Source organism: Branchiostoma lanceolatum, chromosome 19, assembly GCF_035083965.1.
Source record: "Branchiostoma lanceolatum isolate klBraLanc5 chromosome 19, klBraLanc5.hap2, whole genome shotgun sequence".
Lineage (NCBI taxonomy): Eukaryota > Metazoa > Chordata > Leptocardii > Amphioxiformes > Branchiostomatidae > Branchiostoma > Branchiostoma lanceolatum.
Window position 1 is genome coordinate 11,469,659 of NC_089740.1, and position 21,494 is coordinate 11,491,152.

At 40.7% G+C, this 21,494-nt stretch overlaps 2 protein-coding genes and 1 long non-coding RNA gene across 3 annotated transcripts in view; all 3 read right to left on the reverse strand.

The window, feature by feature from the left end:
• Positions 1-403: 403 nt before the first annotated feature.
• Positions 404-2,490, reverse strand: LOC136425628 (uncharacterized). The gene is made up of 3 exons (XR_010754093.1): positions 2,338-2,490; positions 1,778-1,955; positions 404-1,504 (listed from the first exon to the last, which is right to left on the reverse strand). It is a non-coding gene; the product is annotated as an uncharacterized lncRNA (long non-coding RNA).
• Positions 2,491-5,144: 2,654 nt separating this feature from the next.
• Positions 5,145-7,159, reverse strand: LOC136425136 (collagen alpha-2(IV) chain-like). Its single transcript, XM_066413934.1, has 3 exons — positions 7,137-7,159; positions 5,879-6,128; positions 5,145-5,474 (listed from the first exon to the last, which is right to left on the reverse strand). The coding sequence occupies exons 1-3, from the start codon at positions 7,157-7,159 to the stop codon at positions 5,145-5,147; spliced, it is 603 nt and encodes a 200-aa protein (XP_066270031.1).
• A 439-nt stretch (positions 7,160-7,598) lies between these two features.
• Positions 7,599-21,494, reverse strand: part of LOC136425137 (collagen alpha-1(I) chain-like) — a 64,217-nt gene continuing 50,321 nt past the window's right edge. The window contains exons 44-52 of the mRNA XM_066413935.1: positions 21,182-21,259; positions 20,563-20,640; positions 19,849-19,920; positions 18,876-18,935; positions 18,514-18,582; positions 18,157-18,234; positions 16,849-17,016; positions 9,172-9,470; positions 7,599-8,673 (exon numbers count right to left, since the gene is read on the reverse strand). Of these exons, the coding sequence (XP_066270032.1) occupies positions 8,347-8,673; positions 9,172-9,470; positions 16,849-17,016; positions 18,157-18,234; positions 18,514-18,582; positions 18,876-18,935; positions 19,849-19,920; positions 20,563-20,640; positions 21,182-21,259 (1,229 nt within the window). The 3' untranslated portion in view covers positions 7,599-8,346. The remainder of the gene's footprint in view (positions 8,674-9,171; positions 9,471-16,848; positions 17,017-18,156; positions 18,235-18,513; positions 18,583-18,875; positions 18,936-19,848; positions 19,921-20,562; positions 20,641-21,181; positions 21,260-21,494) is intronic.

Consider the following 21,494-nt stretch of genomic DNA (forward strand, 5'->3'; position numbering starts at 1 on the left):
AAAAATAAACAGCACTGACTTTAGGTCTAGCCGCATCTGTTGCACATCGTGTGTTGAGCCTTCATAGAGTTTACACAGAGTTTAGCCACCATTTTAGACTGACGTTATTTGAATAACCTTAGTTAACATAGAACGTTCACAGTAGACTAGATAACTATGTCGATTCCCATGCATATCCATGTAGTTGTTTGTCTGCAATTAGCCTTCAGGCATGAACTTGCAATAAAGTTATCATTATCATTGTTATTATCGCAATCTTTTAAAACTGTAAAACATACGTGTGATTGCTCAAATCTTCACGCCGCCCCCCTCCGGAGCTCCCCGCATTTCAACAACATCACTGTGATCCCATGATTTATATCACGTTGATTCCACACATCAAATGATAAAGACATTGACATAATTCAACATGAATAATAGTCATACGTTTATTCGTTTATTTGTACGTATAACTAAATTGTATCACTAGAAGATGGGAAAATTAAAGTTAAGAGAATAAAGCTTTTCTAATATGACTTTGAACCAAAATGCAATCAATTATAACATTGTATAAGTATAATGCTGGTATAATTGATAATCATGGCTACATTGCAATAATCAAGGAATAAGCATAGAATAAGATAGTTGCATGTTATCCTATATCACCGCACTGAAGATAATAACATACTGAAAACTCAATCTTCTATGATGTTTCTTCATGAATAGAGTCAGTGAATAATAACTGCAAACCAGTTGCATTTGAACTGTAACAGGAAATTAACGTAATAGTCCGATAAGATAACTTTGCAATAGTCCGATAAGGTAACTTACATTTTACATGGCCGTATGATATTAAAGAATAAAAGCTATGGTAGATTACAAGGCATACAACATGCAAATGTGGGTATATATACGTCTGAACGTAACTATTATACTAAACGTCCGGACTAATAGTGTAATCTTGTTTACAAACACTGAATGTTATCATTGATATGATAAATACATCGATTGCAAAGTGAATGATAAATGGCCTGATCTAAAATCAGTAAAGCACTGGTTATGACACCAATGCAGTATACAATACATGAATTAGATAGATATTTTTCTTATTTTCGGTAAGCATTTGAGTTGTCTGTGAATAGTTTCATTTATGATCCTATATGCCTGGCATGGCATTAGCATGGAAACCTTTCCCAAACAGCGCTAGCACATTCCCTTCGTTGCATGAACATAATTTGATTTGCAGAAAAGGACTTTCTTAAATTTGTCGATTCCCATTATACACGCAAACTCTACATCGACTGATTAGTTGTTTCAAAAGGTTAACACTTCCCACAACTCTTTGCGTGCGGAAAAACTGCTCCCGTTCCCCTCCTGGTATGCTAATTAGCCAAAAGCTGAGCTGGTTGGACGAGACGTCACAGACGTCACCAAGGCATTCGATGAATGGCGCCGACCGGAAGTAGTCCAAGCAGCTGCCGCTATTTGACAAAGATTGGCCGCCACCTTCACCTGAAGCCGTGTGCTGAAATGTACAAAAGGGGATTATCATTACTCCTTAACCGCCTATGGGAGCGTGGATATCTTGTACATATATCTTTACGTTCCATATCCCCAATCAAACTCTTGGGGATGGCAAGGTGCCTCATACTCGTACTCATTGACTTAGAAGAATATACTGAGGCAGCAAAATATGCCACACAGATTTGCACGCCATTATCAAAATGTATGTCAAACATCAAACACTTGTATCGGATGAATGAATAAATGGATTGTTCAAAATCATGAGATATCATACCATAAGGAAGCTGTAGCCTGTCCACAGGCTTCTCCAGCCATTTGGGCAGTCCGGAGTGAGCATGGAGCGCTGACTGTGGACGGCCATTACCAGACTTGTTGTCACACAAACCGCACAGCGGCTCACAAACCTACGGATGTCTGTACCCGACAGAGGGGCCATCGGTCCATCCGTATATCTGCAAGAGAGTTGATAACAAATGGATTTTAAAAAAAAGAACTAAACGTTGAAGAGAGTACCAGAAAATTGTATGGCAAGCAATCGGAAACAAAATTTCTGTCATAAATTCATACATTGTAACAACCGAAAAATATTACATAACGATAGTCCGCAACAGTAACAACTATTACTTACCAAGTTAATGCTTTGTAGCTAGCGACTTTGCAGAAAGCATGTAAGGAATGCAGCGTATACATTTGTACACATATCTGCCTATAGAAAGAAATTTAATATTCAAATTGGGCTACAGTGAATGTAAGATAAGGAAACTAAAGTTAAGAGAATAAAGCTTTTCAAATTTAGACACACTTTTACGTTTTTTCTTCAAAAAGAACCCTGACCTGTCAAATGTAGAGAGCCAGTACGTCTTGTCATCTCGATACCCGTACTTGCAGGTATCGTCCGGTTCGCAGCTGAAGAATGGCAAGATGCTAAAGCGTCGCACACAGGAGTCTGGTTTTCCTACAAGGGGGTACGAGATATATTGAAAGAACGTTAACTAATTAATATTTTAAGTTACATTGTGACTGTTTCCAAAAAAACTGTATTTAGGTTTATCTTGCAATGTTGGTTTTGATATTGTGTGCATTTTATATGCTACCATGACCCATGGCCATGTTAACATCAATTCTATAAATCTATAATTTCACAAACTGGCTCAATTACTTGCTAATACGCCCTCTCCCAAACGTTATTGGTGGTATTCTGATTGTTCGTTGAATGTATTTACAATATACTTCATCAAACATATCATCTAACATTGACATGTACATGGTGGTCAAAAGATGGAAGAGACAGAAATACTGCATCATCCGAATTACCTTGGGCGATGATCATTTGTGAGTATCAACAAGTGGTTGTGTGTGAAATTCTGTACATGAAACATTTGGTGATTGGGGGAAGTGCGAGGGCGACAGACAGACAGACATGTAGCAGGTTGCTTGTCACAATGTCAATGTGCGCTGGGTGAAGCCGCAGTAAAGCAGAATTACTTCTATTTGATTAGGTCTTCCCTTAATTAGCATAGATTAGCATAAGTAAAAATCAACATAAGCAGCAACACATCAAACGCTTTCAAGTGCATGATAGTAATTGTGATAGTCACAGATCACATCATATTCATGTAGCATTGCATTGGTGTTTGCTGCATTAGAGATGGTACAGGAGCAGGTGAGAGCATGATGAAGCGAAGAGGCTTTGCATGGCATGTGTGCGGACAGTGAAACACGTCAGATTGTATCGGTCTCTCTGTAGAACAGAGCGCGTGCAAACGAACTGTGCAACAAGCAAGAATAGGACAGGGGAATATGGGACAGTGGGTGGATACCAGGCAACCATACGTAGGCATTTGCAACCTCATCATGGGATATGATCACTGACCTGCACTGGATCGTTCTGTCTTGTGATGACGTCATCACCCGTGCCCCGTTGTTGTTCGGATCTGCTACAGTTAATGATATTCCTGTGATCTGGGCTTGCTTAGAGAATAGATCTGCTGAAGTTTTGATTTTACTTAGATCTGGACTTGCTAATACCAAGCATTTATACGTCACGAGATATACTATATGGCTTTCTGATATATATAGGTTTGCATACACCGCATGAACGCCGCCATCTTTAAACTTGGCGCGTCACTTTGTCTGGTTGGACATCAATGTTTATCATCCATGCATCAATAAACAATACTAGGAACTCCATCATTATTCATTCAGAAGATCATAAAGGGATTGATATTGTAATTACTGAATAATGAAAATATGCTGCGTTGTAGAGGGAATACGCTATAATTGTGGTTAATAAGCATTTCGAAGGAAATTGTTCTTCTTCAAATGAAGCAACCATCAAGTCATGAAATACGCAGACACAAACATGCTACTGATAGATATGTATATTTTCAAATTTAGACATACAAACTACAGAGATAGAAAGTTACAGACATTTGCAGCGAATCCATGTACTAGAATAACAAAAAGATTACGTTATTCCACGCAGCTTAAATAACAAAGGCAAATCTGAACTTTCTGCAAGCGGGGATGGAAATTCAGCTTAATATTGTGAGGAGCAAAACTATGACATTTTATATGTGTCACGAAACGAAAGCCTTTGTCAGACATATCATTATATGACATATCATTATATGACATATCCTCACGCCGTCGTCCATGCTATACAATATGCCATACAACAATTGCCTTCTCAATATGTTACCATTCATTTTCACTATTTTACTCACGATACATTGCTTTAGACATATTAACACAAATTAACAGAAATTCGTTAAAATGTAAATCACAGTGTCTTATAAGGTAAAACAACGTTTATGGTTAACATTGGCACTATCCGTTGGCGACTGTTGTAGAAATTTACTAGAAAATTAAAAGTAAACTCATCTTTGGGTGTTTTTTCTGCTTATTAACGGTTGTTTGAATATTTTACTTAAGACCGAATAGATAGGCATATTGATTAAAGAAATACTACATACAGTCATCAAAGGTAAAAGTGCACATCCACATTGTGTTGCAGTTATGTTCACATTACAAATATAATTGTTCTTAACGACAATCCTAATTTTCTTCAATCCACGATGAATATGTTGACATTGTTCGAACGCTCGTGAATCAAACCGTCATTCTGTACTTTAAGGTTTTTAAATTTGTCAAATACTTATCATATGTACAAGCAATTAATTCATGTGTATGTATTGGATATGAGCTATAAAATATAAGTACGTAGTGCCAGACATGTAGAAGTACAGATGTTATCATAAGACCTCATTAAGTTCATTTACCTGATTACAGATGTCCGAATGGACTGGTCGGAAACGTATGAAGTCGTAAACGCATTCAAGTTAGCACTGTGACTATAACCAGAGTATATCAAACCTTCCTGTATGACCGTATTATATAGTAAACGTACGTTATCACCACGACAATTGTCATTGTCTCCAATAGTCATTATGTTTGATAATACAATATAGCACCATTAATAGTTACTTAATCATCATTAAAATAATTTCTCTTGCCAAAATGACATGCAGTGTCACCATCTTAAAAACTTATTATTGAAATAGAACGTCCTCTAAATGTTCTCAAATTGAAGAACTGACAACATTTCAATTATTATCATTTTTTTTTCGTAATCACCACGCTCAGCCGCCAAAATTGAAAACACCAGTTGCCGTCACACCAGGAGGAGCCTCCTTAGCGACGATATCCTCGTACAATCCACCGTTATAAACACAGACCCTGCATCGACTTATTCTTTGCCTAAGAACGTCTAACCCTCCCACGACTCTGCGCGGCTGATTCCATTGTTCCCTTTCACCGCCGGGAATTCCGATGAGCCAGAAACTGAGCTGGTTAGACGACACGTCACAGATATCGTTAACGCATTCGATAAAAGGTGCAGACCGGAAGTAGTCCAGGCAGCTTCCGGGACTGGTCAGTGGTTGACCTCCTCCCTCTCCCGCAGCGGTGTGCTGGGAAAAGAAAGGGTTCACTTCACTACCACACCATTATATAAGGTATATAGAACATGAAATGCAGTAAGGAGCTATAATCAAAGCTAAACAAAAAGCGATACGTTACATAAGCATCGAAACTAAATGAGGTGACATAGCTATCATGCTAGCTGCTAAATTATTGAGAAATAGATGACTTTGATTTATGCTGGGGTCACATTTCCAAGCCAGGGCCCGGCCGGGGTGTTTGCGAAAACGAAATATGTATATGAAGAAAATACACAATTTCTAGTTAGGAGTAATTTTCTTACGTTTTGTGTCTTCTGTTGTCTTTTATATCATATTTTTTCGTTCCCGCAAGCTGCCCGACCGGGGCCCGCTTCGGAAATATGACCTAAGCATAAAGTGGATGGCTAACTTACCATAAGGAAGCTGTAGCCAGTCCAGATGCCCCTCCAGCCCTCGGGACAGTCCGGAGTGACCGAGGCCCGCTGACTGTGGAAGGCCAGTACCAGGTTTGTCGTCAGACACACGGCACAGCGGCTGATGTACTGTCTGATGTCCGTTCCCTCTGCCGGCACCCGCGGCTGCTGCTCGAACCTGTCGATGGTGGAGAGCCAATACGTCTTGTCGTCCCTGTAGCCGTACTTGCAGACATCGTCCGGCTCGCAGCTGAAGAATGGCAAGATGCCGAACCTCGGAAGACATGAGTCCGGGCGTCCTGTTGAGAAAGAGTGGAGGGGGAAGGGGGGAGGGGCCGAATGTGCACGGTGTCAGTACTCAGGTCCAATTAACGTCCATCAGTTAACAGTCTCTGGTCTGGTCAACAAAATGATGTAATGGCCCAATTTGAGAAAGCAAAATAACTAAGGAAAGCAAGTTCACCATGCTACACTTTCCGTTTCAAATGCAGGTATTCTCAAAACATTTACTCCGGGAAAGACATTTGTCATCTGAATAACGCTACAATAGGTGTTTATATATCAATGATGTAATTTTGTATATTCCTAGAAATCACAACACTTACGATATCGATAAAAAATCTCAGCGTCGCACTGTGCTAAAATGTCTTCTTTTCGCTCTCTCTTCAGCTACCTTCCCTTTCTCGACAATTTCCCTTCGTAGAATTTTGTAGAAACGGATAGGAGATTTGACTGCAATGGACCACGGTAATGAATCCTATTGACATTTGGCGATAACAATGCCATACTTTGAAAACAGGGCCCTGGTAGTACCTTCTTACTTAACCACTCATCCTCCCTGACAAAACAATGAGCACCCATACAATAATGATGTGACAGAAAGTACAGTTCAAGAAATAGCTGTAAAATGACAATAGGCAACATGTTATCCATTGTAGTAAGATTACACCATTAGTTTTAGTGCATGGCATTTTGTTGCAAGTTGTAAAGTCATTGACATGTATGGAATATCAGTCTGGGTTAACGTGCTGTTTGTGGTGTGTTGAGATGCTGTGCTTGGTTTTATATATCGTGCGCGCTTAAAAACCTTACGTTATACAAGTAGTGCAAATATATATAAATGTATATATGAAATGCGCACAAAATATGGTCAAGTAGGATAGCAGATATAATGAAGCGCAAATGCAGCGGTATATTGTTAGAATTATCACTGTGAAAACAGGGCACGCATGACAAGGGTGACATGAGATGACATTACCTTGTACCACGGCGGTCTACCATCCGTCAAAACCTACCACTTCCCTCAAAAGATGTAGCCATAAAGTAGTCGTTAATCAAACGGTTGTCATGCCAATGTAACAGAATAAGTTGATTATGGTTTGTCAATTAAGTTTTTATAACAACGCGTCGGTATTTCACAACAACAACAACAACAACAACATTAAGACACGCTCTGAAGGAAAAGAGTTGAAGTGTAATACAATAACAGTCTTACTATTATGATCTTAACCAACATCAGAGTACTACAAAGTATGTGAGGTTAGTGTTGACTTTACGTGATGAAACATGAATATGGAAATGTCGTATTGTCGCAATGAAAATTATTTTGACGCAGCAGATATGATAAGACGCACGCATGGACATGACACGTGAAAAGAAAAGAAGGTGGCATGGCGTTTTACGATGCAAGTGCAAAACACGCTCAAGGAACGCACGGTAGTTCAAGTCTAGTGAAGTTTTATTACATTGTCGAGAGGCAACAACCTTGCCATGCAGTCTTTTCTGTCACTCATTTATGACAACAATTTCAAAAGTTTACACATTTGACGAAGTGCTCTCTCTTTTAACTATATAGCACCATGCTAGGACACTTATTACAACAAAGTCAAGCTATCTGGCTTTTTTTGGATTGACGTTAGCACCAATATTTGATAGGAATATAGTATATTTATCATCGATCCCTTCCAGTATATATATAAATGGCTAAAGTTTGTTTTCTGTCAGCGTAAAAAATAACACCCCGAAACATAACTATGAATTAATTCCCCCGCTACCACAAGTTAAAAAAAACCTATACATACACCAATAAGATAATACGACTCAGCACAACAACACAAGTTTTTTTAGATCATCATAAAAAGTAAGCGTTACGGATTGTTATTATTCTGCCTGTCTTAACATAAAGTCTAAATCTATCTGTTATCATTCTGCCTGTCTTAACAAAAGGTATAAATCTATCTGTTACATGCTAGCTTCTTGTCTTGAACATATGATATCAGTTATTGAGCGCCATGTACATACAGTATACCCTACTTTACAAACACAGGTAGGATAATCGCTCATACATGTGAAGATATTCTGACATTTCAGTCAGACACCTGATATTTCAGCTAGAGACGCTGCTGGTTTAGAAAATTTTAGTGGCATCTTTTTGTCCCCAACGTCAACTGATTCATGCTTTATGTTATCTACTTTTTACTGAAAACATTGGTTGGGATAACACCCTCTGGAGTCTCCTCGGCTATAATAGCTTCATACAGTTCACCGTCATACCCACACGCCCTACAGCGGCTTATTCTCTGTCTGAGGACATCGACTGAGCCGACTGTTCGTCTAGGCTGGTTATATTGGTCATCCTCGCCTCCCGGAATTCCAATCAGCCAGAAGCTGAGCTGATTGGACGACACGTCGCAGATGTCACTGACGCACTCGATGAAGGGTGCGGCCCGGAAAGCGTCGAGGCAACTTCCGACGCTGGTCAGGGGCTGGCCGCCTCCCTCTCCGGCAGCGGTGTGCTGGAAGAGGCAGGTTCTCCACATGGTTAGCTTACGACTACAACAATACCAATGCCTCATAATAATACATGGGGACAGTTACAATGTCTTTCTCGAAAATAAAACCCACCCAGGTACTATAAATCATCGCTGATACTACAAACACAAACAAAAATGCCAATCCAGACTTTCCTATTTTTTATCACATGCATGTCTACTCATAATGTTTGATGGCTACAGTGCACGTTAACGAGGTTCATGGTTTAAAGTGCGCATGCGCAGTGAGATGCACTGCAGACAAACTTTTGAATAGTTCTTGTCCAGACTATGCTCAACTCATGTCAAGGCGGGTCTTACGTCTCATGGGTCTTCAACTTTGACATATTACCCAGTGCTTTTCGCTGCGCATGCGTACATAGATCCATGTACCTCCTTATGAATGTAAGTAAAGTAGCGATGTCTGTCGCAAAATATGAAAGTAGCGATGTCTGTCGTAAAATATGAAAAATATCAACTCACCATAAGGAAGCTATACCCTTCCCAAAGTGATCTCCATCCAATTGGACAGTCCGGAACGACAGACGCACGCTGGCTATGCACGGCCATCGAGAGATCCTTCGTCAAACAAACAACGCAGCGACTGATGAACGGTCTGATGTCTGTACCCGAGACCGGAACTAGAGGCTGCTGCGACTCATTCTCTATCGTGGACAGCCAATACGTCTTGTCGTCCCTGTAGCCGTACTTGCAAACGTCATCGGGCTCGCAGCTAAAGAATGGCAGGATGCCAAACCTCGCAATACAAGAATCCGGTCGTCCTGTTGGGATAGGGGTGGAACACGTGCAAAGCAAGGGATAATGTTGTCAGTAGTCTATGGAATCCACAGTCTACTACTAGCCACTCCAGTGACTCTAATGAATCATTAGAATAAAAACTGTGGAGCTTATAAAGAGGCGTGCTGTCGTGACAACTAGTCCATGCATTAGTCTCCTTTAAAAATACTTCATTATTATACAAGAGAAGATTACCATGCAAACGGCTAAGAGAAAGATCACATGCATAAAAACATATCCTTACAATGGATTATTTTGGGTTTGGTTGCAGACGAAATTACAAATATCATTATAAGAAATGCAAAACATGCACTATACACACTTGTGAAGGCGTGGATTTATGTAGTGATCAGAGTGTTGTGAAGCTTGTGTTTTTGTTATGTGCATATCGCATATCGACCTGGCTTGAACTCAAAACAGCCATGCTGATACAAGTGCAGTTGCCACAGAATCGTGATTCACATACCACTCACCATTGACAATCTAAAAGTAACAACGTGCATAGGAAAGAAACTATTCTAGGGTCAGCCGGTTCTTTTGCACATCACGTCATGAGAAATTTTATTAGGATCATAACAAACAGCAACAGTTAGTAACGTATCTATATAAAGCCTCCTGTATTAACTATTACGCTAAGCTGTAAAACAAGATAAGAATATAATACAAAACAGCGGTTTATGCACTTAAAATAACGCATGGTAACGCTCGCAATACGTAAGGTTATAGAAGTCTTCAATGTCAAGTTCTTTGTCATCAAGCGCACCTTTATCTGCAATATTCAAGTTGATAGTGAAACGCGTGCGTACAATGCAATAAGTATTGCCGTTTAACATGTGTTATGAAAATTACAGTGAAACATATGTAGGAGCATGGTGAGGAAAAATTGACGCTGTGCGATGAAATGATGGGCAGCCATAGCGCAATTATACACAAGATGAGCCGTTGAAAACGCATGCGCTAGTGACAACAAACCATTCTTGTCTTTGCGTGGCCTTCATCCATGTCATCATTCCATGAAATGTTGGCGTGTATGTGGCAGTTGTGCTCATGACGTGTGTCGAAATGTACTCACCTAATAACCAACACGTCTGAATGTGCATTTAAAAAACATGGAAGTGTATATATGTATTATGGTGAATCATTTAAATGTCTTGGTGATGTGCCTTATTTCGCAAAGCGTTGTGTGAAGACCACAATCAGTTCCACTAGATGAAACATGGACATCCTATTGGCATGTCAAAAGTAACAAGGAATGCAATGGATTTATTTATCAATACACAAGATTTACACATTTTACAGTTTTCTGACCTTAATGCTTACTTACTTAATACAAATAGCACCAAGACTTAAGTCTAATTATGCAAGAGTTTCAATTACAACCTTAAAGTAGTTAATGTCTTAATTTCCAATATACCAAACTACAGTAACCTTGAAATCAAACCTTAATCAGAATACATGTATGAATCATCTTATATTCTTTTGCATTTATGTTTTTATTACTATTAGTCATCGGTTTCTATCTACTATTAGTAGTCTGACAACTAACCTCAGTAGTATTTCAATAACTAAGTAGTATTAAACTAATCATGATAAGCGGTATTACTCTAATTCAGTCTTCTTGTCCAATAATTTCGTCGATGAGACCAGTTACGATTTAAAACTCTGTAAGACAGGCAACTTATTTTCTGCCATGGGCACTATCATATCTTGAACCTAAACCATATTGTAAGGACAGTTGTTACTTTGTTATCAACGTTTTTATGTGATGTTACACATTGAAGCCACCGGACCCTGTAGCAATGACACCTGGAGGTCCTTCTAGGGCTATTATTGTTTCATACAGATCGCTTGTATACTCGCAGACCCTGCATCTACTAATTCTTTGACGAAGAACGTCAATATTGCCAACAACACGCCTGGGCTCAGTGAACTGGTCGTCTTCTCCCCCAGGTATCCCTATCAGCCAGAAGCTGAGCTGATTGGCCGAGACGTCACAGATGTCACTGACGCATTCGATGAACGGCGCCGACCGGAAGTACTCCATGCAGCTTCCGGGGCTGGAAAACTGCTGGCCACCGCCCTCTCCGGATGCCGTGTGCTACAGGAGAGGAACCTCATCGTGGTTAGAATACGCAATGAAAGATTTGATTCTTATACCGTATTGGTATACTTATGGTCGACAGAAACATTAAATTCCTCATAAGGCGTGACATATTACGTGTTTTATCTTTGACATCTGGGTAGACTTGTTGAACTCAAAAGGCAGACTGGAACACAACAGCATAGCCTGTACTCACCATTACGAAGCTGTAACCGATCCAAAGACTACGCCATCCGATGGGGCAGTCCGGAATCACGGCGGAACGTTGACTGTGCACGGCCATAACAAGGTCTTTGGTCAAACAAACTGTGCACCGACTTATGAACGACCTTATGTCAGTTCCCGAGATGGGCACAACCGGCTGCTGCCCGGCATTATCGATTGTGGAGAGCCAGTATGTCTTGTCGTCTCTGTAGGCATACTTGCAAATATCGTCCGGCTCGCAGCTAAAGAACGGCAGAATGCTGAACCTTGGGATACAGGAATCCGGTAGGCCTGGTCAGAGAAAACATTCCTCAGTCGAAGGTTAGCCACAGGACATAGAGTCGCAAAAAGGCAACTCTTGGACCGGTCTTTCTTTTTTAACAATATTTGTCGGAAGCTGGAATTGGAATTAATTCTATCTCAAAATTTAGGTACATCATACGAGCAGCTGTGTATCCCAGGGAAGGGGAACGGGAATGCATAGTTAATGAAAGGGTAGCATTAGAGACCCAGTTTTAGTTCCATATATAAAAAATGTACCCGAATTGGTAAAAAAGAAAGAAGCATCTTTCTTCAAATGGAAAACAGAACTGGCAATGTTGGTAGTTTATATGTTCCATAACCGTAATAAATAGTTTTAAATATGTTGTTCCAAATATAAGGGAAGAATGCTGACATTTAATGTAGATTTTAAAAAAATGCTAGAATTTTGATAACCTGTATTGAAAATTTGTTTCTGTTTCAGGAAAGTCTTAACAGAATGAGACACCAATGAAGCCCTAGGTACTGCACAGAGACTGCTATTTACATCGTGGATCTCAGCGACTTTTGATTGCAACCGTCGTGCATTGTCATTGGCTGATAATACACAGGTTACTTCCGTTGGGTTCATAAACAAACCAGTCATGCAAGAACGTGCAATAACATAAAATAGCAAAATTATCTAAGATTGACAAGCAAGCGGTGAAATGAGATGGAATGTGGTTTACCAAGGTAGGTACTAAGCACATGCATATAAAATGTGCAACGTCAATGTTTCCCGTAAAATTGACTTCATGTGGTGCACAGCCAAAATTGATGGTAAATCTTTAAGCTAACCAGTAGACAGTTATTTTCTTTTAAATCTTAAGACATTCCTCCAAACCAACCTGTTCCGGCATCGGACCACAAAAGAAAATCACGTGAAACAATGAGTTGCACACGCTCTCTCCTTCTCCCCTCAGAAACATGCAAGAGCGTACCACACAAAGGATAACTAATCTACAACATCTATTTACGTAATGCGCGGAAAGACAGCGGGATGATACATTTTCTGCTTGAGAAAAACGACTGCTATTGTTGCTTACAAGTTACGTGTATGGCACTTGCGTTCTCCTTTATTCCGATCGAAGTGTCAAAGGCAGCAACACGTTTTGAGGGCCTCGGCGAATGTCGTCGGTATGTTATGACGCTATTGTCTGTAAATCGTCCTGTTTTGTCACATCAGTCATACTAGTACTGTACGCCATATCACACCAATGCACTACAATGGTTTAAACGATTGTATTGGCGATCACATCACATTTAAAGACACCAATACATGTCGGCCTGCATCAATGGAACAAATTACGAAACTACAAGAAGCACGTTTGTACGCTTTGATTTCGGTATTGAGTACAACATGGCAGCTGCGTAACATACGCATGTGGTTAAAATATAGGACAGTTTAAAACTTTTAAAGTACAACATTTCGAGTCAGAGCACCGTGCTACTAAATTTGATACATATTCATTACGCTACTTTTAACAGGTGTAGATACACTTTTAATACATCGTGCAATGTTTACATAAAATATTTTCCAGCATACACGGCAAGGCTTTATTTGATAAAACTTTAAGTATTAATTACGACTATCATCTGATCATTACCTACTGTTAATGAAACCGAAAAGAATCCTTATCTAAAATTTAACTGACGAACTAACTTAACGTTCCTATCTTAAGTAACTTGAACAAAATTACAACATTGATAGCACCATGATAATGTTGATACCCTTCCGCCAGACAGTTAAGGTTAATAGTGACAGGCTTTCTCAACTTTGTTTCTTTCATATGCACAGTTTTAATGCATAGACTGCCAAAACGATTGACATTACTAAATCTAGTTCAATATACACTTGAGGAGTCCCCCCAGATCTTTCCTTGTCTTAAGGCAGCAAATAGATTGTACTTTGTACAATCCAAATTTGTTAATATAAAGCAAAAGGGAATCAAGGTCTAGAAAGACGAAGGTCGTGATCTTAAAGAAGCCATTCTATTTTTTTTCTAGAAAAACCTGCCTCCACCTGGATTACGTCCTGCTAATATGGATTCGTACAGGCCGCCACTGTAGACACAGACTCTGCAGCGACTAATTCGACCTCTTAAAAGATCTAAACCTCCCACAGCCCTGTCGGGTTCATTGAACTGATCGTCGTCCCCACCGGGGATACCGATCAACCAGAAACTCAGTTCGTTGGCTGAAACGTCACAGATGTCTCCCACGCACTCGATGAAGGGTGCGGAACGGAAAAAGTCCAGGCAACTTCCGGGGCTCGTCAACGGCTGGCCACCACCCTCTCCGGCAGCGGTGTGCTAGGCACAAGGAGATCCTCAAGCGTTAAATCTCAACCCAACGAAATGTGGTCATCTTATGTATATAAACTTGAGATTGGCACACATTCGGTTGTTGTCTTCGTTGCATATGCTTCAGCCAACTTAGCTAAAAGTTCGCAAGGTAAATAATTCAAACGACCGTGGCCCTTACTCAAGTATTTTCGTCTTTCTACACGGTGTGTATCAGTACCTTCTGAGGGCTATACTACCCTGTTTAGGTCTCCAACGACTATCCCTGATAGCACTGCTTATGTGTTGTTTCATTTTCAGGACAAAGTAGCACAAGAGAGCAGCATGGTTTTAGCCTGAGTGCCAAACTTTTTAGCTTCCGTCCGCTACCCTAGCTCCGCTGCGCTACCCAAGCTCCGCTGCCAGTCTTTTTGGCGAGGAGCGGAGCTTGGGTAGCGTACGGAAGCTAAAAAGGCTGGCACCCAGGCTAACATGGTTTTCCCCTAGAGGTCGACCTAAAGGAACTTACCATAAGGAAGCTGTATCCGACCCAAATGCCTCTCCAACCGACAGGACATTCTGGGATGACCGCGTCTCTTTGGCTATGTACAGCGATTACCAGGCTGGTCGTGAGACACACGGCACACCTACTAATGAATGGTCTGATAGCAGTGCCTGAGATAGGTTGTGGGGGCTGTCCTTCCGCAGTGTCAAAGGTAGATAGCCAGTAGGTCTTGTCGTCCCTGTAGCCGTATTTGCAGATGTCGTCTGGCTCGCAGCTAAAGAAGGGCAGGATGGCGAATCTCGGCATACAGGAATCCGGTTTTCCTATTCCGGGAATCGAAATTCTCAATGCAAGGTCCTCTGGAGCACATCTTCTAACATCGTGTGTCCCACACAACGTGAATGTTCCATGTCAATGGCAAGTACTTTCCAAACTTCAATGTCCAACAAAATACACTACATTACAGGAAGAAGACTAAAACTGACTTCAACTGGATAAGACACAAATTCCTTTTAGCATTCAGTAACGTCTTATGTTCATGTACAGTAAAAAAACGTATTAAAAAAAGCAATGTCCCTTCTTCGATTTTGCCAAGTTTTCACATATACTTAAAAATATGATCAGTACAAACTCTTCTGCACATACAAATTCAATGTCATTATGACCGTATCGATCTCGTTTTGACAGGTGTCTTGCAATATAATGATATTATTGAAAGTACATCAACTGACGCAGTGAACAATCTGGAAGGACACATTGCTTTTTCTTACGGACTATCATGCCAAGAAAATGTTTAAGCCTTAGATAATGCATGCAAAAAGCAAACAGTCACTTTTGTCACTTATCTGTCATTAAATGAACAAAATACATGTCACTAATCCGTCATGGTCAGTCATGTCAAGTCAGAGGGCCCGACCCGCTGCCATACGTTTGTTTCCTTCCGAGTTTTTCCATTTCTTCCGAGTTTTCCATTTCTTCCGAGTTTGCCATTCCCGGTGCAACAGTCATAACAAGGTGTTATTCAAATGGTTGAGTAATACGGTGAGGTGGCGCTCAGAGCTCCTTATGAATCGCTTTAAAAGGCTCAGTTCTTAGGTAGAAATGTAAAGAAAATGCAGTCAGCGATAAGACATGGCTGTGAAAGAAATTGAGGTGCCTTAACATCAGGGGAAAAGAATTAATCTTATGAGAGCATTGCTTCAAGAGTTGTGTGCGTGCATTAGGAAGAGTTATGTCTATGGTACATTTCGTAGTTTTGTTTGCATCTATAACGTGAGCTCGAGGAAACGTAAGTGAAGTGCAATGTTATTTTACCGCTGTAAAACGCAGTGATATGATGAGGTGAAAACTGTTGTAGGTTGTTGTCATTCCGAACGGTTTGGGTCGCAAGGTCTGGGATAAGATGGGACGACGCGACGGCTACAAGACCGCCATATTCCCGTTTTCTGCGAGTTTCGGCGCAGATGGTTTGCAGGTACATCGCAAAACGCTAGTACAGCAGCGTCAACGTCAGACTATTTCTTTGCAAACATCACCTTTGCCGGGATACTTATTGGAGGGTTCGCACCGCTGCCGTGCCTGTGGACACTCTCAGTGAACATCTCTTTCTGCTTAGGTAAAACGGCATAACAGAGGATCTCCTGTGAGAGGTAAAGAGCCTATTGCTGTTACGCAGCTCAAAATTGAAAAAAAAATATTATCAAGATATCACCATTACTTTGACGAAAATGGTGTGCGCTGTTGGTGTAGAATATTCGCAAAAAAAAACGATTGTCTCAACACACGACTTTCAAAAAAACAATACCTGCAAAATGTGACCTATGTTCATGAGGAGGAGATGTGAGGGGTCAGCCGGACACTATTACCTTCACTTATCTCGGTATTTTTCGTGTTTTAAATTGCTGTGTTGATGTATGGTGGTGCTTGAGTGCTACGTGCCAAAAGGAATGAATCTCCGATAGAATGAATACCTAAATCTTGATCGTGAGCTCGCTCATTGCCTTCCACATGAAGCAGACTGTATCCATCCCAGACCTTGGTCATATTTTCGGGGCAGTTGGGAATCTGGTCCGTTTGGCTGTGGCGGGTCAGCAAATCGAACCCTCCTTGTCCAACCGGTCCAGGCAGTCCGTCCAAACCTATGCAGTAGAGTGAATGCGTATTACTACCATACCTAAATCTTGAGCGTGCGCTCTCTCGTTTCCTTCGACATGAAGTAAACTGTAGCCCTCCCACAATTTCGTCATGTTTTCAGGGCAGTCCGGAACCACGTCTAACTGGCTATGTCTTGTGAGAAGATTGAATCCACCCGGGCGTCCCTGGGGACCTGTCCTTCCAGCGAGTCCTGCAAGGACAAAACCTCCTTGTTACTTTTTTGTTCGTTTCAGCCTGTCCGATTCTCGAATAATCTCCAAACGTCACATTTTGGAGGATATTCCAAACAACCACATGAAATTGCAGTCAAATACCATGTCTTCTCCAAAAAAGTTCATTCTGAAGAAGCATGATATTTTTACACAAATGGTTTTCTTAATTTGTTTGTCTTAACCTTACAGTTTGAAGAATATTCTTAGGAATCGCTGAAGGACAGAGTAAATGCAATAGCCGATAGTGTGGGAGGCACAACAGCTCCATGATGAAGCCCTCTGATATGATGTAGAAGAACGCTTTCCCAAGATGGCGAAACTTTCAGATACACTTGCTTGATAGTTTGAGGAAGTTTCCTGTTCCAATGGCTGAAAAGTTTTTACTTACCGTGTGATAATATTGTTTGGTTTGTTTAAAGTGTTACAAGAAAGCTACGTTCTTTCAAATGTATATTCTGTAAAAACTGATGTCTGACTTTAAAGAGATGCAATCTGATCTCGCCATCTTGGTTGCAGTGTTCTCTACATCACATCGACATGTATATACAGATTGTTAGTTTGCCTCTACTACAGACAATCAACAATACGATAAGATCATCAACAAATCCATTACGTGTTATTTTACACATATATATTCATTAAGCCATTTTAATTGTCTTCATTTCCATCGTTCAAAACAATGTATCAAATTTTACAGAATAAACTTGCTTGTTGTTCACGTGCATATAGATCGGTAATCATGCATAAAATACACATGCGCAAACAGTATATTGTAATACTTTCAAACACGAGTTGTATCAAAGTATTCTTCAAAAAAGGATGCAATCTACATTCGTGCAATATCTCATACCATTGTAATAAGTGGACGGTATGTAAAATGGCGCATATATTGCCATAATGGGGAACACTTACCAGGCAATCCCCTGGCGCCGGGGAGACCGGGAAGACCGGGAGGTCCTGCGTCACCGGGTATGCCCTGTCCGGGTGGACCTGGACGAAACCGATGATTCAATTAGTAAATAAACCAATCACAGATCTATATATATATAACAAACTTTGCTGTAAATGTGTCATCGCATTGATTTTAAATATAGTTGTACGGGTACATATTGCCATGCGTAATGTTATATTAATAGTCAATCAATGCATCGTTTCCAGTGACCTACACCTGTTAGACATGATGTTCATATACCCCCCCCCCCCCAAAAAGATTTCAAATCATACAGTAGTACGGTTCTATACGAATTATAGATAACGCAGTACACTAACCTGTAGGTCCTTGTGGTCCAGGTGGTCCTAGTACACCTGGCTCTCCCTTTGATCCAACGCCAGGAGGTCCTGTGGGCAAGAAAGAGAGAGATAAGTTCCAATTGATTCAAGCTGTGTATTGATTAGGAATAGTATTGCAACCTCGCAAACAAGAAAAAAAGTTTCCTTACAGTGTCGATATTACAGCATTCATAAACGCACTAGTTACCTCTATCATACTAGGCATACACAAGACAAGAACGATGATTTGTCCTTAGGCATGTCTCTGTTTCCCTTTTAAAATCAAACCCGATCCACACATCAAAACCAGGGACATCCCGAAATTTAGCTTTGGCATGATTTTTATGAGTTCATGTACAGACCTGGGGGTCCCTGTGGTCCGCCGACTCCTGGTTCTCCCTTCAGTCCAACTCCGGGAAGTCCTGTTTACATGCACATCAGAAATGAGGATATCAGCATGTTAGAACAAATATATCGACGAAAAAACGCTAAACGGGACTCGTTCCTTTTCATCAATTCTCAATTATTCTCAGCCAACACCATCTTATAAAGCGAAGGATGTCTTCTTGGTACTTTCGTTTAACTCATCCTTAGAGCTAAAATTTACATATCTTATCTATTCGTTTGTGACATTATCTATCATTGGTGTACAATCTGATTCAGCGGTGAATGGGTAACAATGGAACGTACGAGATGTGCGATGTGAAGTTCACAATAAGTGCGTTTTTTTCTAATAGCAATTACACGATAAATCTATGATGACTGGTGCCTGTGTATTTTTGACGTGATGTTCATGATTTTATTCTGCTTGAAGCTTGACGTTTTTGGAAGAGTGCTGTCGGGTCCTGTCGCCTTCTTGTCATTATGATGTAACAAAACATTACGTGGGCTGACGTACAACTCTTGGAACGATTGTTTCGATTTGATTGGGAGCGCTGTAGTTCTTAATGTGTTCTTAGTGTCCCCTATAAGGATTTAGATCTAAGACACTATCGATATGTGTGCCGTGGTAGGTTTCCTGGTACGTCATTGTCATTCAACAATAGTATTTTTGGACTGTAATACAATGTCAGGTGTGCGTGTGTAGCAGGTAGTTAACGTCATAGGTTTTTGTGTGTGTAGCAGGCTAGTAACAAACGTCATAGGTGCGTGCGTAGCTCAAAGCCATGACGCATGTGCACTTACCTGGTGGACCAGGTGGGCCCAAGGGACCATCGGGACCTGCAGGGCCTTGAGGTCCCGGGATTTCGGGTGCTGTTGGTGGAATGGCATGGCGGCATTAACCAAAAATGAAATGAGGTGAAGCATCTTTAAGAACGTGCACGTTAGTGTTACCTGGCGTTCCAGGAGGACCGAGAGGTCCTGGGGGCCCAGGGGGGCCGACTGACCCAGGGCCATCTGTCCCGCCTAGTACAAAGTTAATAAAGATTTTGTTAGCATAAAATACGGTCAGACATACTTCATTGTTATCTAATTAAGACATCCACAACAAGAATATGCGTTTTTCATGCTTCATCAAACATGCTTAACTAATAAGTATAACTAATATTGATCAAACAATTAGTATTCTGAGTTGAAAGAAAATGTTTACACCAAAGCTAGCAGAGGGGAATAGTTAAACCCTAAAGAGTGGTTAACTATGTTAAAAGAATTTAGTTTAGTTTGCTAACTTATCTGTCAGACGAAACTTTATTAGTAACGAAAAATCATTATCAACATTTACAACAAAATATTACCTAATCTGCAACCCTGAAAACATACAACTGTTCATAATAGTCACTTAATTGAGGGAATGTCAATTACAGTACTGGTACCCAAGTACTACGTACTTGTCTTTGTGTCTGCTGTCTGACCGGCAAAACACAAACAATAATAATATCAACATGCATTATTACTACATACATGTAACTGTTTACATTTTGGCCTTTCTGACTACATTACGGCATGCTTTCATTTTCGACACAAACGTTTGAGGTAGAAGCTATAAGCATGGACAACAAAACACTGCATTGCACTCCATTCAGAATGGCCTACAAGGCAGAAAAGTACCTGGGGCTCCTGGTGGTCCAGCGGGTCCAGGTGGGCCGAGGGCACCGGGTGGACCCTGTGTACCAATGCCAGGCGGGCCTGTTGAAGAAAGATACATCTTAGAGAAAAATGTGTACAGCTGAAAACAGCAACAACCCCCCTTTGTTTTTAGTTATTCATTTAATGTCGCAGAGCAGATTCTCTAGATCTGAGGAGCTGCCAGCGGGAAATCATGAAGACAGCTGTCCTACATGTACAATAAGAACAGTTATGTGTCATTAATTGGTACGTTGAATAAAGCTTTGATTGGTAGACCGGGTAGGGTACATTACAAAGGCAAAGTAATAATTTCGGTACAATCAAGGTCAAATATCTGTTATCAAACTTCACCTTTCTTTCTTTCTTTCTTCCTTTCTTTATTTCGGGTATAAAAACAAACCCATAGGAACATGATACATATTTAAAAGGGTTATAGGCTTAACACAAACATCAAATGACATACAAACACAAATAGGTTTAAAACCAAACTAGATGCACAATAGGCCGTACACATTACGGAAATATGAGTTCCTAACCACTGCTGCTACTTTGACGTTTGACATTCCTAAGTTCTTCACGCGTTTACAACATCAAAAATTACCGCCGGGTCCAGGGGGTCCAGCAGGTCCGGGGAAGCCTGGAGGTCCGGCCTCGCCCTTAACGCCAACACCAGGAGGTCCTAATGGAACACGAAACGTCGGTTAGTTCACAAGTATAAGGATCTTCACACACATAGATTACAAATAAGAACTTACTGGATGCTCAAAACTGAGTAAAATTCAGCAGATACACAGTTTTCTATCCCCTTAGCTATGACAGCAGCATTTAGTATCAAACTAAACCGACCTAATGGGTAGAGTGTTCGCCTTGCATACGGTAGGTCGTCAGTTCGAACCCCGGCCGGGTCATACAAA

Coding starts and splice junctions, on each gene's coding strand:
- LOC136425136 (XM_066413934.1), bottom strand. CDS start 7,159: ATGGTAGACCGCCGTGGTACAAG. Junction 6,129..7,136: donor GTAGACCGCCGTGGTACAAG/GTAATGTCATCT, acceptor GCCATTCTTCAG/CTGCGAGCCGGACGATGTCT. Junction 5,475..5,878: donor CTGGCTACAGCTTCCTTATG/GTAAGTTAGCCA, acceptor TTCTTTTCCCAG/CACACCGCTGCGGGAGAGGG.